This window comes from Simochromis diagramma, unplaced genomic scaffold (genome assembly GCF_900408965.1).
Source record: "Simochromis diagramma unplaced genomic scaffold, fSimDia1.1 OVJJ01000131.1, whole genome shotgun sequence".
Classification (NCBI taxonomy): Eukaryota; Metazoa; Chordata; class Actinopteri; order Cichliformes; family Cichlidae; genus Simochromis; species Simochromis diagramma.
In genome coordinates this window covers 2,782,771-2,795,352 of record NW_024387200.1, presented here as the reverse complement: position 1 = coordinate 2,795,352, position 12,582 = coordinate 2,782,771, and the positions used below count along the sequence as shown (strand labels likewise).

The 12,582-nt window shown below is 37.5% G+C and overlaps 1 protein-coding gene across 4 annotated transcripts in view; it reads right to left on the bottom strand.

Annotated features, from left to right (window-relative positions):
- Window positions 1-11,852, bottom strand: part of nf2a (neurofibromin 2a (merlin)) — a 78,733-nt gene extending 66,881 nt beyond the window's left edge. For 2 of the 4 annotated variants that reach the window (XM_040050688.1, XM_040050689.1), the window contains exons 1-4: window positions 11,126-11,851; window positions 9,908-10,033; window positions 9,672-9,794; window positions 6,696-6,779 (exon numbers count right to left, since the gene is read on the bottom strand). In XM_040050688.1, the coding sequence (XP_039906622.1) occupies window positions 6,696-6,779; window positions 9,672-9,794; window positions 9,908-10,033; window positions 11,126-11,239 (447 nt within the window). In that variant the 5' untranslated portion in view covers window positions 11,240-11,851. Of the gene's footprint in view, window positions 1-6,695; window positions 6,780-9,671; window positions 9,795-9,907; window positions 10,034-11,125 lie in introns of all 4 variants that reach the window. The other 2 variants (XM_040050691.1, XM_040050692.1) reach the window with 2 other exon arrangements.
- Window positions 11,853-12,582: the final 730 nt, after the last annotated feature.

Sequence of the window (12,582 nt, the reverse complement as noted above, 5' to 3'; positions counted from 1 at the left end):
AAGTCATTTAAGTCATCATATTTAAACATGCTTCAGCCTAACCCATGTGCACTACAGTTGGAATAATATAAGTAACAACAATGACAAATAAATAAAAAATACTTTCTGGTTTCATAGCTAAGCTTTTCCAGTTACTTGTTGCTACAGTGAACGACTGTAAAAGGGGATTAACCTGATGTGTTTCACCAGCTTGTTGTCTATATCATTTTTTCCACAGTTCCCTGCCTCATTGTCACAAATGTTAATGCTAGATGACCTGACTGTGGCAGGATTACCCATTATAACACTTTGGACAGGTAGAATTTTAATACTCTCAAGGCAAAGCTGACAACTTCCAATGAATACTGAATAACCAGATTGAAACTGAAAAAAGCGACATATTTGAAATAATTGTATCTGTCCCATAAAACCCAGACTGGGATACAACTACAAAGTAAGTAGATTATGGCTCAGGATTTTCAAAAAATATATATTAGTACATGTTTTGTGAAAGCCACCTGTAAAACAGAGCTATTCCCACCTGTGTCTTTCATGCCTTTTAGCTTCTCATATCCCTCCCCACTCAGCACGACACGTATTACAAATGGCCGAGTGATTCAGTCTCATTCCCTACATACCCTCTGTGCCAAAATGACTGCCTGCACATTTTTCCAGGGTGGCTTCTTGTTGAAATTCCATGTCAACAATCCCTTCTATCACTGCACTTGCTTAGGATATAAAAAAGGACACAGTGAAACTTCTGCAGACCTACAAAGGCTGAAAAAGTAAGACTATCCTATGGACACTGCTGGCTTTGCTGAAAGTAGAGCTGGGCGATAGAACGATAACGATATGTATTGCGAAATAACTTTTCCTCGATAGAAAAGTTAAACTATTGCTATAGGCCTCATCTCTCTTGTCCTCTTTAAAAAAAAAAAAGAACAACACCCAATCCAAATTAAGTAGCGCAGAGCCGAACCAATCACAGCCGCAGCGTCACGTCACGTGACTTGTTACGTGCCGCACATGTGTATTTGTTTGGGAAGCAGCCAGCGGTAATGGAGGAAATGACTGACTAGAGAAAAATCAACCAAGGTTACCGAAGAGAAAACAGATGATGGTTCCAGTGCCCGAGAGATTGTCGAACGGAAGAGCCAGAGAAGTTCCGTAGTGTGAAGGTATTTCGGCTATTTCAAGTCTGACAAAAACAGAGTAGCGCGCACTGTAAATTGTGCCGAAAGCAAGTCTGGAAATACAATAAACCGGTGCATGCTCAATCTCTGACTGGAAGCGTTAATTTGTCATCCGGCTTTTGTCAGACTAAAGTAACTGTTAAAACTGTTTGAAAAGCTCAGCTATACAACAAGGAGAGATTGAGAATTTCCTTTTAGTTCTCAGTTTATTTGATAAAAGTTAGTCAAAAGTTAGTCAATTTTGTCTGATCTTCTGTAAAACAAACTAAGATTTATTTTTAAAATTAATATTTTGTTTCTAAGTGGAATTGACAATTTAGTCTGTTTCGTTTGTTGTATTTTGAAACTTAAACGCTTTAGCGGCTGCTTTTGTGTAGTTTGCAATATTTGCCTTTTATTTATCTGAAAAAGTCTCATGTTCCTTAAGTACATCTACCCTGTTGAACTTATTATGGGAAATAAATATTTAAATCAAAACAAGCTGCTGATTATTTCACATTTTACTTGTGAGCAACGGCACATTTAAATCTTACAAATATAGTTATTTGGCTTATATCGTGATAGATATCGTTATCGCCTGAAATGAAAAAAACATATCGTGATATGAAAAAATCTTATATCGCCCAGCTCTAGCTTAAAGTTTTGGAAAGGCATCGCATCAGATACAGAACCAAAAGATAGAGGGTATTTACATGAACGCAACCACATAGAAAATGAAATTTTCCAGTAATCTCCCAATAAAAGGTTCAGGTTACTTTATTTGTACCCGTAGGTAGGTCTGGTTTGCAGGGAATCGATGATTTACAAATCATCGATCCTCACATGCACACTCTCAATACAGACACAACAGACAACAGATAAGCGTAGTACAAAATACTAAAAACTAATAATAGTTTTGAGCATCATGTAATCCACAAAGTAACAAAGCTATAATTTATTCATCTGTGTGATGGCTGCTGAACAAAGCTGTTCTTAAACCTTGTTGTTCAACATTTTGGGACCAGAAACCTTCCTCCAGAAGGAAGAAACTGAAACTGACTTTGCAAAGGGTGCAAAGTCACCATGAAAACTCAAACCAGGCAACCGCTGTTAAATATGAATACTTTTAATATCTGTGGAAAGATTTAATACATAAGCTAGGATTGTTCCCTTCACCAGGAATCATTTCTTAAAGTCATTTTTGAATAATTGCCCACTGTTTCTGACAACAGCTTTGGATATGTGGTCTCACGTTATCTTTAAGTATGTTCTGATTTGATGCAGAATTCAAAGCTGAATCAATGACTGCAAGCTGCCCAGTTCCTGAGGCAGTGACTCAACCCCAAACCATTTTCATCATAAAAGGCTTTTTTCCTGGCATGCCTCCAATGCAGGTCAAATTTCTGCAATCTCTTTCTGGCTGTATACACATGCACTTTCAAACCAGCCAGCAGCTGTGAGAATTACCTGCAGATATTGAGGACATTTTGGTGATCTTACAGACATTAAACAGTGTACTTTTGGGCTGAATACATTGGGGCAACCAATTCAAGACAAGTCTTTTAGATGACTTTCATTCCAGACTCACAAGATTCCACAATCATAGAGTTCTTTAGATGCTGGCATGAAAACATACCACACTTCAATAACAAAAAGTTGTCACTGGCATCTAGTCTGAACCCTCTAAGTTTATTTTAATGGATCCAAAAAATGTAGAGGTGTACTTACTTTTTTGTGCAACTTATCTGTTTTCTCTTCCCTCATGAAATTCTGAAAATGACCAAAAAATCTCCAGGGCTATTTTCATCAGTTATTATCTAAAAAATAATTATCATGGTCTTGGTCCATGGTTCATCATCAGATGGTCAAAAATATGCCCACCAAGGTCATGTCTTCAATTTAAAGACTTCTGATTTTTCCCACAATCGTAGACTTGAATCTTTCACTTAGATGTAAAATATGTGGAATATTTTTTCCCTTCCAGCTCATTATTCCATTACTCAGGCCCCTGTCGTTCCCTGATAAGATGTTTAGAAAATGGATACAATAAAGAACATATAGAATACACAATGTACAACTGTGTACAATTGGAACCAACAGTAGATATCCCCAAAGTTCAAAGAGGAATGTTGTCTTTATCATTAAAAAAAAGTTTATTAGAGACTAATTTATGCTTATTTTCTTATGGAATTTCAAGAATATAGTTTTGTTAGCAGCAAAAAAAAGCTAAAGGTTTATATATTTATAAGATTTAACATTTACTCTCAGTTAACAAAGTGAGCTTTCAAGTTCACCGTTTAATGACGATACTCCGTCAACAAATTATATTACGGATCAACCTCTTGAATGCATATTGCATTTCTCTATTTCTCTACTTTCTGATATTTCAGAACAAGTTTTTTGAAATGTTATATTATTTCTTTTGAAATATCATTCACTGAGTTGAAAACATCAGACACTGACATAAAAGACTGAAAACCCTGACAGGTTAATATGTGCAGCTTAAGAGATGATCAAAGTTTAACTTCTATAAAAAAGAACCATTTCCATGGAGTGTACTGAATTTTTCACAACTGTAAAATCCACACACACACATAAGCACAGGGCAGCAGGTATAGATCTCAAATCCAGTAACTAATAATTATTTTATACATTTTCACATTTTTCTGATCTGTATGCGAGTGTAAGGTGGAAACTTCTATAAACCATTATATGTATTCTACATCTAAGTGCAAGTCATGACTGTGAAACAATCTGAAGTCTCTTACATAAGACTTCACCTTGGCCTTGATTAAATTGCAGTGGGCATTTTATTGACCATCGGCAAGACCATGATGAATGTTACTGTCAGATTAATCACTGATGAAAATAGTGCTGGTTATTTATGCCTTTGAGTATTTTATTATTTTATATTCTTTGAATTCACTGTATGAAAGTTACTCTGTGCCCATGCACAGGTGAAACAGTTGCAAAAGAATCAAGAGTCTCTGTCTACACACAGATTTCGCCACCCTCTATTTTCTGCTCTATTTGCGCATTCTTTACAACTCATGCATGGTAATGTTAGCTTTTCTAGCTTCCCACTGCGTTCACTGTGAGTTATACAGCACTTTCTACTAACCTTTAAAACTGATTACACAGAAGAATTCTGTGTGACCTAAACAGAGCTATGATCCACATTATAAAGAAATTCTCTTTTAAACATTAAAGCGGTCTTGAATAAGCCTTTACTCTCCTCCTATTGCTGTCTTCAGAGTGGCATAATCATGATTAAAGATGTGGCAGAGCACCAAAGTAGATCCCACTGTGTGATATACTCTACTTCACTGTCTGCACAGTGGTTATGGACAAAAAAAGCTCATGATGAGAGAAGGAGAAGGGAAACGTCTGCCAAAACCCTCTCAGCAGCTGCACTACTAAACAAGTACCTGCCTCTTCTACAATCCCATTTTATTCGAACTGACACTAATCAAAGTGGACTGCTGATTAAATAAAAAACAGATTGTGGACCAGTATGTTATGTTGTTGCTGATACCGGCGAGCACAGGGATTGTGCGGATTTGCTGACTTTTCTTGATCCACACAGTTTCTTTTAACCTAGCCCTGTTAAATTGGCATGGAAAGGCAAGTCTCTGAGGCCTCTTGGGCAAATCTTTGAGGTAGCAAGCAAAAGCTGCACCTCAGTTTCCCGATCATTTTCTTGCGGGTTTAAGAGAGATGGGATCCTTCAACCAAGACGACTAAGATCGCTTGACATTTATTAAGTGTGCTCTTTTCTGTGGAATGATTTCCATAGCCTACAAGTAACATATGTGATCCTTTACCAATAGATCAAAGACATATAAAAACAGAGCACATTTCATACAGGGCAATGCACTTTATAGAGATAATATGCCTACTTTCATGTAAAGTACTGAAAAAATAAACAGTGAAAAGATATTGACTAGCATACACATATCACCAGCTAACAGACATCAAAGTAATTTTAATAATCTTAAGTAAAAACAAACTAAATTAAACCCTAAACCTAACCCTTGGCAAAAGCCACTCTGGAAAGGTCAGTTTGAGCTGGCATGAATAATCCACCAGTGCAATTAGTTGCATTTTCTTCCATTTTGGGAATCTTCAATGATTCACATTGATTGCATTCTAATTTCTCAGGCTTTAATTTGTTTAAATCAACATTATGCAAGTCTAGCAATCTGAATGACTGTTCAGCCAATTCCATAACCGGCTCCTAGACAAATGGCTCTACTACAAGCTTCTTCCATATTAGTTAACAACATTTGTATTTTTATGTATATTATTAGTTAGAACTAGAGTGTACAATAATTATTGAGGATCTAAAACTTATCTGGCCTATAAATTTGCTATTTCCCGAAATATATCCATTTCTGCATTTATAACGACCGATAAATGAACTACTGAATTTGAGTAAGAGACAGAAGAAACACCTTTCAACCATGTCATGAGTAAGTGTTACATAGTTTGTCCACCAGAGGTCAGTCTGCAACTTCCTTGTTGGCAAGTTGTTTGGAATGTCATAAACACAACAACTAACCACGTAATCCATCAGTCACCCTATCGATCTCATGCATCATCATAGTCTTGCCTTTGAAGAAGACCTCAATATACCCAACCTCCTTCACTTTTGTAACTGAGACAGCAGCAATCTGGATCAATTAAGGGTGATTTATGACTTCTCTGTCGGGAAACCATTTGCTGCCAACTGCAGGATTTTTCCACAACAGTATTGCATCCTTCAAGGTGATAACCCCTATTACTACAAGGTTCCTTGTTCTTGTTACAGCTTGTACACCTTACTTAAAAGAGCAAAATGCTAAAGCCAGGAAACTGAACAATGGACTATTCTTTCACACCTGTTTAGTAACAAATGTCATGCTACTGTTTAATGAAAATGGATTGTGCCATTTTATTTAGCTGAGATTTCCTGCTGCCTCCACACCTGCTGGGTGGCTGCAACACCCAGCTGGTGCTTTAGGAGTGTAGCTAATTCTATGTTTTAGAACACTTATTTAAAAAAATAAGCTTGCAGCTAGGTTCTTGGTGTGTATATTTCATCTGAGGTTGTGTAGTACCTCATGAAAAAGGCAGAGCTCTAATATCCTACCACTATCCTAAAGACAGTGATCTCTCAAGGAGACTTTTTTACCAAGTTTCTTCCTGTTCATAAAATTCCACCTCTTAGTTTTGTAAAAACAGCCAAAAAACACTGGAACTATCAAGGGAAAATGAAATATGCTCTTCTGGTCCTTATCAAGAACTGAACAGCAGCAATCTGGATCCACATTGGATGATTTATGGCTTCTCTAGGCGAAGCCAAATATGAGAAGATTATAGAAGTCAAACCCACAGTTCATAAGAGTAAACAGTACATGCAGTACTAAATTCAGGTACTGAACAGAGAAAATGCCATTTCTTCTGAAATCCCATAAAATAAATCCATGCTGTTTAAAAGTTCATTCAGATCTTAGGAAAGTTTTTAGTAAGCTGCATCCACAAAGTCCCAAAATCAGTACTTACCTCAGCGTGGACAGCATAGGAGGCCAACAGCACAGACGCCTCAGGGGGGCAATGAATCTCTTCATCAAGGATCTTCTTTTTCACCTGAGGAGTACCGAAATATAACCAGCTTTACTTTTTTCCTCTGAAGGCCATAGAAAGCTCTTGAGATCTTGGTACATACAAAAGAGGGCCTGACCCTGGCTATGTCAGGCTTTTTAATCAGACAGTTTCCATTTTTAACTTCAGAAAAAAGTTTCCATTCATTGGTACTAAACCTGGAACCACAGATTCTAACTTTATAAATATGAAGCTGTCATAAATAAAGGTGTGAGCTTGTAAGACATTTTCTGTTTAGAGTAGATTTTTCCATTTGATAAGGTCTCAGTGACCCGACAGCTCAAAGCCTCAGAGAACAGTCTCTATTCATCTCTTCCTGAGAACCATCTTTCTTACCTAATTTTGTGAAGAGAGGCATGGACCTTGCTTAAATAACACTTGAAATGTGTAGAACGAATGAGTATAAATATACCCTGACAGAAATAGCTTTCACAATTGGGTAGCAGTACATCATGTCAACACATGCGACCATCTTTGCTCTCCTTGATCTTCTGAGTCTCTTCCTGCATGATTCAACCTGATTTCACGAGATTCCCACAATCATACTTAGCAATTTCTTGTGACTCATCTGTTTTATTTCAATTATGACAAAATGTCAATTTTATGTGTCTTTGAGCATATTACCATTATAAAGGCAGTGCTTCAAAGCAGATTATGTGTTTGCTTGATCAAAGATGGTTAAAAACAACAGTGCCAAGGGATGTATTTATTTCCTTACATAAATGCATAGTCTTCAAACCAGGTAACTTAACTTTCAACTATCACTGCTACAGTGTTTGGTATTTGATCACTTTCGAGAGAGGTCTGGAAACAGGATGAAGTGTGCCAAATAAATATTGTAAGACTTAAACATCATAGTCACATAGGGACCTATTAGACAGAGCCAGGAACTATGTACATAAAACAACACCATTTCATATGATCATTAAGATGCCCTAGGAATACCAGCTTAGATACCAGAAGAGGCTAATGACAAGTCCTAAAAAAGCACCAAATGATAACTAAAGGAGAACCACCCGTTTTTATAATATGTGTTATTTCTGCATCTCCAGGATTAACTGTTCTGTCTATGAATTCACTCTTTTCAGTGTCAAGAGTGGTAAACAGTTTGTAGCTTACAGAAAGACCGGTGCATGTTTAGTGTTGACTTAACTGTCAAGGATCACAATATTAATATGACTTTTTTTAATGGGCATGAATCCCCTATAACAAGGTCCCTCCTGATAAGAGTTCTGCTTCTCATTAGGTGTCACTACCTGAATAGCATCACCTATCAAACTAACTGAGTTTCATGCTTGCATAACTGCATACTGAGCACAAAATCTAATGGTAAGGTTAGATGGTGCAAACATACTTCAGCTGTACTTATATAAGACAATTTTATGCTTTTAACCTCATTAATTTGCAAAGCCAGTCATGCTGTCTTCTCTTGTTTTTGAACTAACAAAGGTGTGGAGCCAGAGGTGACAGCCCCTAATCATGGCAGGCACTCAGAGGTTGACGCTGGAATCTGGTTTACAAATGAGACAAAGTTGTTGCTAAGATTACAGGCTGAGGTGACAAAGATGTGCATGTGTCTGTTTGTGCGAGTGGTCTAAAGTATGTGATAAGTGTCTATGTGTGTTGTGTGTGTGTGTGTTTCTATACGGGTGGGTGACCATTTCTGATAAGGACTAATCCACCTGACATGCCTGTGACACTAAACAGAGAGCACCTCTTGACATTATAGGAATTAATGAGAGCAAAGTAATAGGAAGACAAGCGACGCAATTCACTACACATTTGTATTTATTTCCCCTTGTAGCTCTGCACTTCTTGTGCACTGCTGTTATTTCTTTGCTCTTGTCTTTTTTTAAGCAAGGTCTTCCCTTTGGAATAAATAAATTACTCCAACTACCTTTATACGGATTAAGGACACAGAGAGACACTTTATATGCCTTAAGTAGATAAGTGCTCTACCCAAACACTGGAATGCACTGCAGTTGAAAGTCACGTTAAACTAGCACATTTGGCTAGATATGATGGGAGCGTTAGGGGAGATAAACATTCCATAGAGGATATGTTATTAATTGGGGCAATAACTGAGCCTTTAAAATCTAACTATTAATTGATAAACGTGGCCGGTGGCACTGGACGACAAGCGCACAGTTACAAATCCTATCTTGTGCGAGGGGAATGGTGTGTCAGGCTCTGCGGGAAATCCTGGAAGAGTATTAAAAGGATAGAAAGGATAGTGGTAATATGTTGTGCATTGATTCCAAGTGGCCACACACAATCAGACCTAGAGAACAGAAAAAGTATATTACAGAGCCTTCTGCTCAAGAACCTAGGGGGAAAAATATAGATTCAGAGGTCCTGTTGCCACTGGATTAGAAGAGTAAGAAAGTCACAGAAAAAGCACATTAGCCAAATGCATGTTGTGCAAATGTGCAATGGATAATCTCCGTGTTGCAAAGTATTTTCAAAGCTTTAGGTGCAGGTTTGTTGGGGGGGGTTGTTTGTTTGTTTTTTTTCAGAAAGTTCCTCCTCTGATGTTGTGTTGTTTTAAAGGCACAAACATGCCCACACCTGCACTGGAAAATGTAGAGAGAAAAAAACGCTCTTCCCTATTACCCAAGTAATAATCCAAAATCCACGGTTCTTCCAAGACAAGCATGTTGTGTAGCTAATATCCTGCAGTAATTTTGACTTATAGAGCAGCTGAGATAACATAATGTCAGAGACAAGCAAAATCTCCATAGCAAACCCAGAGGCCAAAGAAAAATCTGTTAAAATCAAATATTTCAGTGTGCACTACATATGTCCTGACTTACACTGACAATGAGAGAACAAATGTCTAAATGTACAAAATGATGCACATAAACAGCGTATAGTTACTTGTAGAAAGAAGAGATGTTGTGTGATATCTTGCACTAGCTCCTCCTCTGCATTTTCAGGGTAAAACTTGGCCAGGAAGTGAAAGGTGATGGGTTCTTCTTTTGGCACCTCCTGATCTAGAACCTGCAACAACAAATAAACAACTTTTTTTTTTTATTGTCATGACTCCTATATCTATATTAACAGCATTTACATAGCACATAGTTTTTTTTAAACAATTTAAGTGCAGCAGTCACCTTTTTGTCCATTTTAAGCCATGCAACTGTGTCCTTGATGTTATACCGGAGACCAAAGAACCATGTCTCTCTCAGTCCAAGAGTTCGGCACACCAAGTCAAAAAGATCTTTTCCTTTCCACTTGACCTGTAACACAGAAAAAAATAGGAGGGAATTTTGCATTCATAATATCCTGCATCTTTGTTATCTAGTCATACTGGCATTTCTATTACAACACTGGGTTCCAAGCAGAGAATCATACATGTTCTCCTCATCCTGCTGAGAGCTAAGAGGGAGGCATATCAGGCACACATATCCAATTTAGATTGGCTTTCATCTCTAGCCTCTGAGTTAACTTGGGTTGCAAGCTACTGTCAAGTGCTTCCAAGGCTGGCATGAAAAAATGCCCTAAGAACCGCAAAAGAATAGGATAAAAAACTCTCCATGCACAAGGAATGGCAACCTTGACCATGCAATACTTCTATGCAAGGCTGAAAGAACACTGTCTATATGACCAATACTTATTATGTGGTTCTTCTTCAACCCATAATTGATACAATCGTCATCCTAGCACAGAAAATAGAAACCTGTAACTCGGATGACGCTGTTATGTGTAATTACTATCTCTAAAGTTTAGTGGGGTTCCTCCCTTGTAGAAATTAAAAAAGGCATGGTGTCTGCAAGTCATTTTGAAGTCTTTCAATTCTCACATATCCCCAAGTCATTTGATAAACCCAAAACACCACACAAAGGCCAAAATTACATTTTAAAAAGCAGCATAAATCTCTGTTAGCAGATAAACTTCAGCAAACCTTATAATGCACTGACTTTTGCCACCAACTATTTCCCTGATCACATTGGTGCAGAAGACACAGATAAACATATAACAGATGATTATCTGTTATATGTTATATGTTTATATATAATATTATATATAAACTGTAGCTGATATCACCATAATATCAGCTACAGCTGTTCAGTTCATGGGTCACAGTTGACTGCTGCCATCTAGTGTCGAAAAGTGCTAATTGTTTATCTTAAAAAGGAATGGACACCTGTACCCATTCAGTTACTGTATCCATTAGATTCTTATCAAGCATTAAGTGCAGTTGTAAATACATTACAATGCATAGCAATTAGTAACTAGTCGTTATTAGCTGTACCTGGCGTTGTGGCCACGGTCACTACAAATGTCGAAAAGTCTTGGCTCAAGCTGAATGGATTTAAGATTAGTCTCACCTCGCAGCTGAACTCCAGGTCCGACTCCATTGTGGAGATCCTGACGTTGAAGGTCTTCGCTTGTTTTCTCATCAGCGAGTTAAATCCCATTTTTGCTGCAAAGGCACTTGCCATGGCGAACAGTTCAAAAAAAACTAACAATTCAATTGTTCAAAGTCGCTTCTACACTTACCTACAAACTGAGTGCACGGTCAAGCCATTTTGATTAACTTTTTTAACTCTCTGGTGGAAACAGAAGACGAGTCATCCGGCATAGTTGAAAGATGAGCACAGCTGTGCATGTGACTTTCCAGACTTAGTATTTATCGTTCATCTATCGCTGGATGCTCAAACGAGAGTTACGTGAGTTTTTAAGACTCTGACTGGCATGTTATTGCTCTATTGTTGTCCCGCAATTACGTATTTATGTTATTTTTCCCTTTAACTCCCAAAAAGAAAATTATCAATACATTCATCCCAAGCAGATAAATACAGCGTAGTGTCTTAGGCTTGCTATTAGTAAGCTAACTAAGGTTACATATAATATGAACCCTTAAGTGGCGACAACTTTAAATAGATCCGTAAGAAATACGATAATGTTCACATTTATGCGTCTCACCCAAATCATTCCGTCTGGAGACGTCAAAACACTTAACTTGTTACACATGAACTACGTTAAAAAGGAAGCGAAACACCAGCTAACCGCTGCTAACCACTTGTTAGCCATCTCATCCAATGATGCATTCGTGTACCGCCCAAAATGTTGTAATGACAAAGTAGTACATAATAATGGCATTGACATAAAATGCCATTTTATTTTATGGCAGAATGCTATTTATAGCTTAGCCATTATAAATGAATACTTGCATGCACTTCGCTTTCTTACTCTAAGACAAGCTCAAGGGGTTCACTTTGTGGTGACTAAATCCACAACTATTCTGGTGATCAATAAAAATGTTGTTGTATTTTTCAGACAAAAATGGCAGACCTAATTGTGTTGTGTCTCAGTTATGAGAAGCAACTGCTTTAGTCTGTGAAATGGGATCATAATCTGAATATATTTGATTTTAAAGTGCTTGGCAGTAAAATTAATTAATTAATTAACATTTAAATTAAAGAAAAAACAATATCAGCTCATCTTGGGCATTTGAGCAGTGGATTCTTGAAGAACAAATGCATCTGTTCTAAATACAGGATCTCTTTCCTGGAAATCAACACCAGTAACCCACCAGTACCACATGCAATAACTATCTACCATAAAACTCACAGAATATTATTATTAGTAGTAGTAGTAGTTGTAGTAGTAGTGGAAGAGAGCGTGGAGATGTGAGAAGATGGTACTACAAGATGATAGTAAGACCTGTTATGATGGATGGTTTGGAGACAGTGGACCTACAAATAGCCAGGAGGCAGAGTTAGAGGAGGCAGAGTTGACAATGGTAAGATTTGCAATGGGAATGATCATGGGCTGCCTTAGA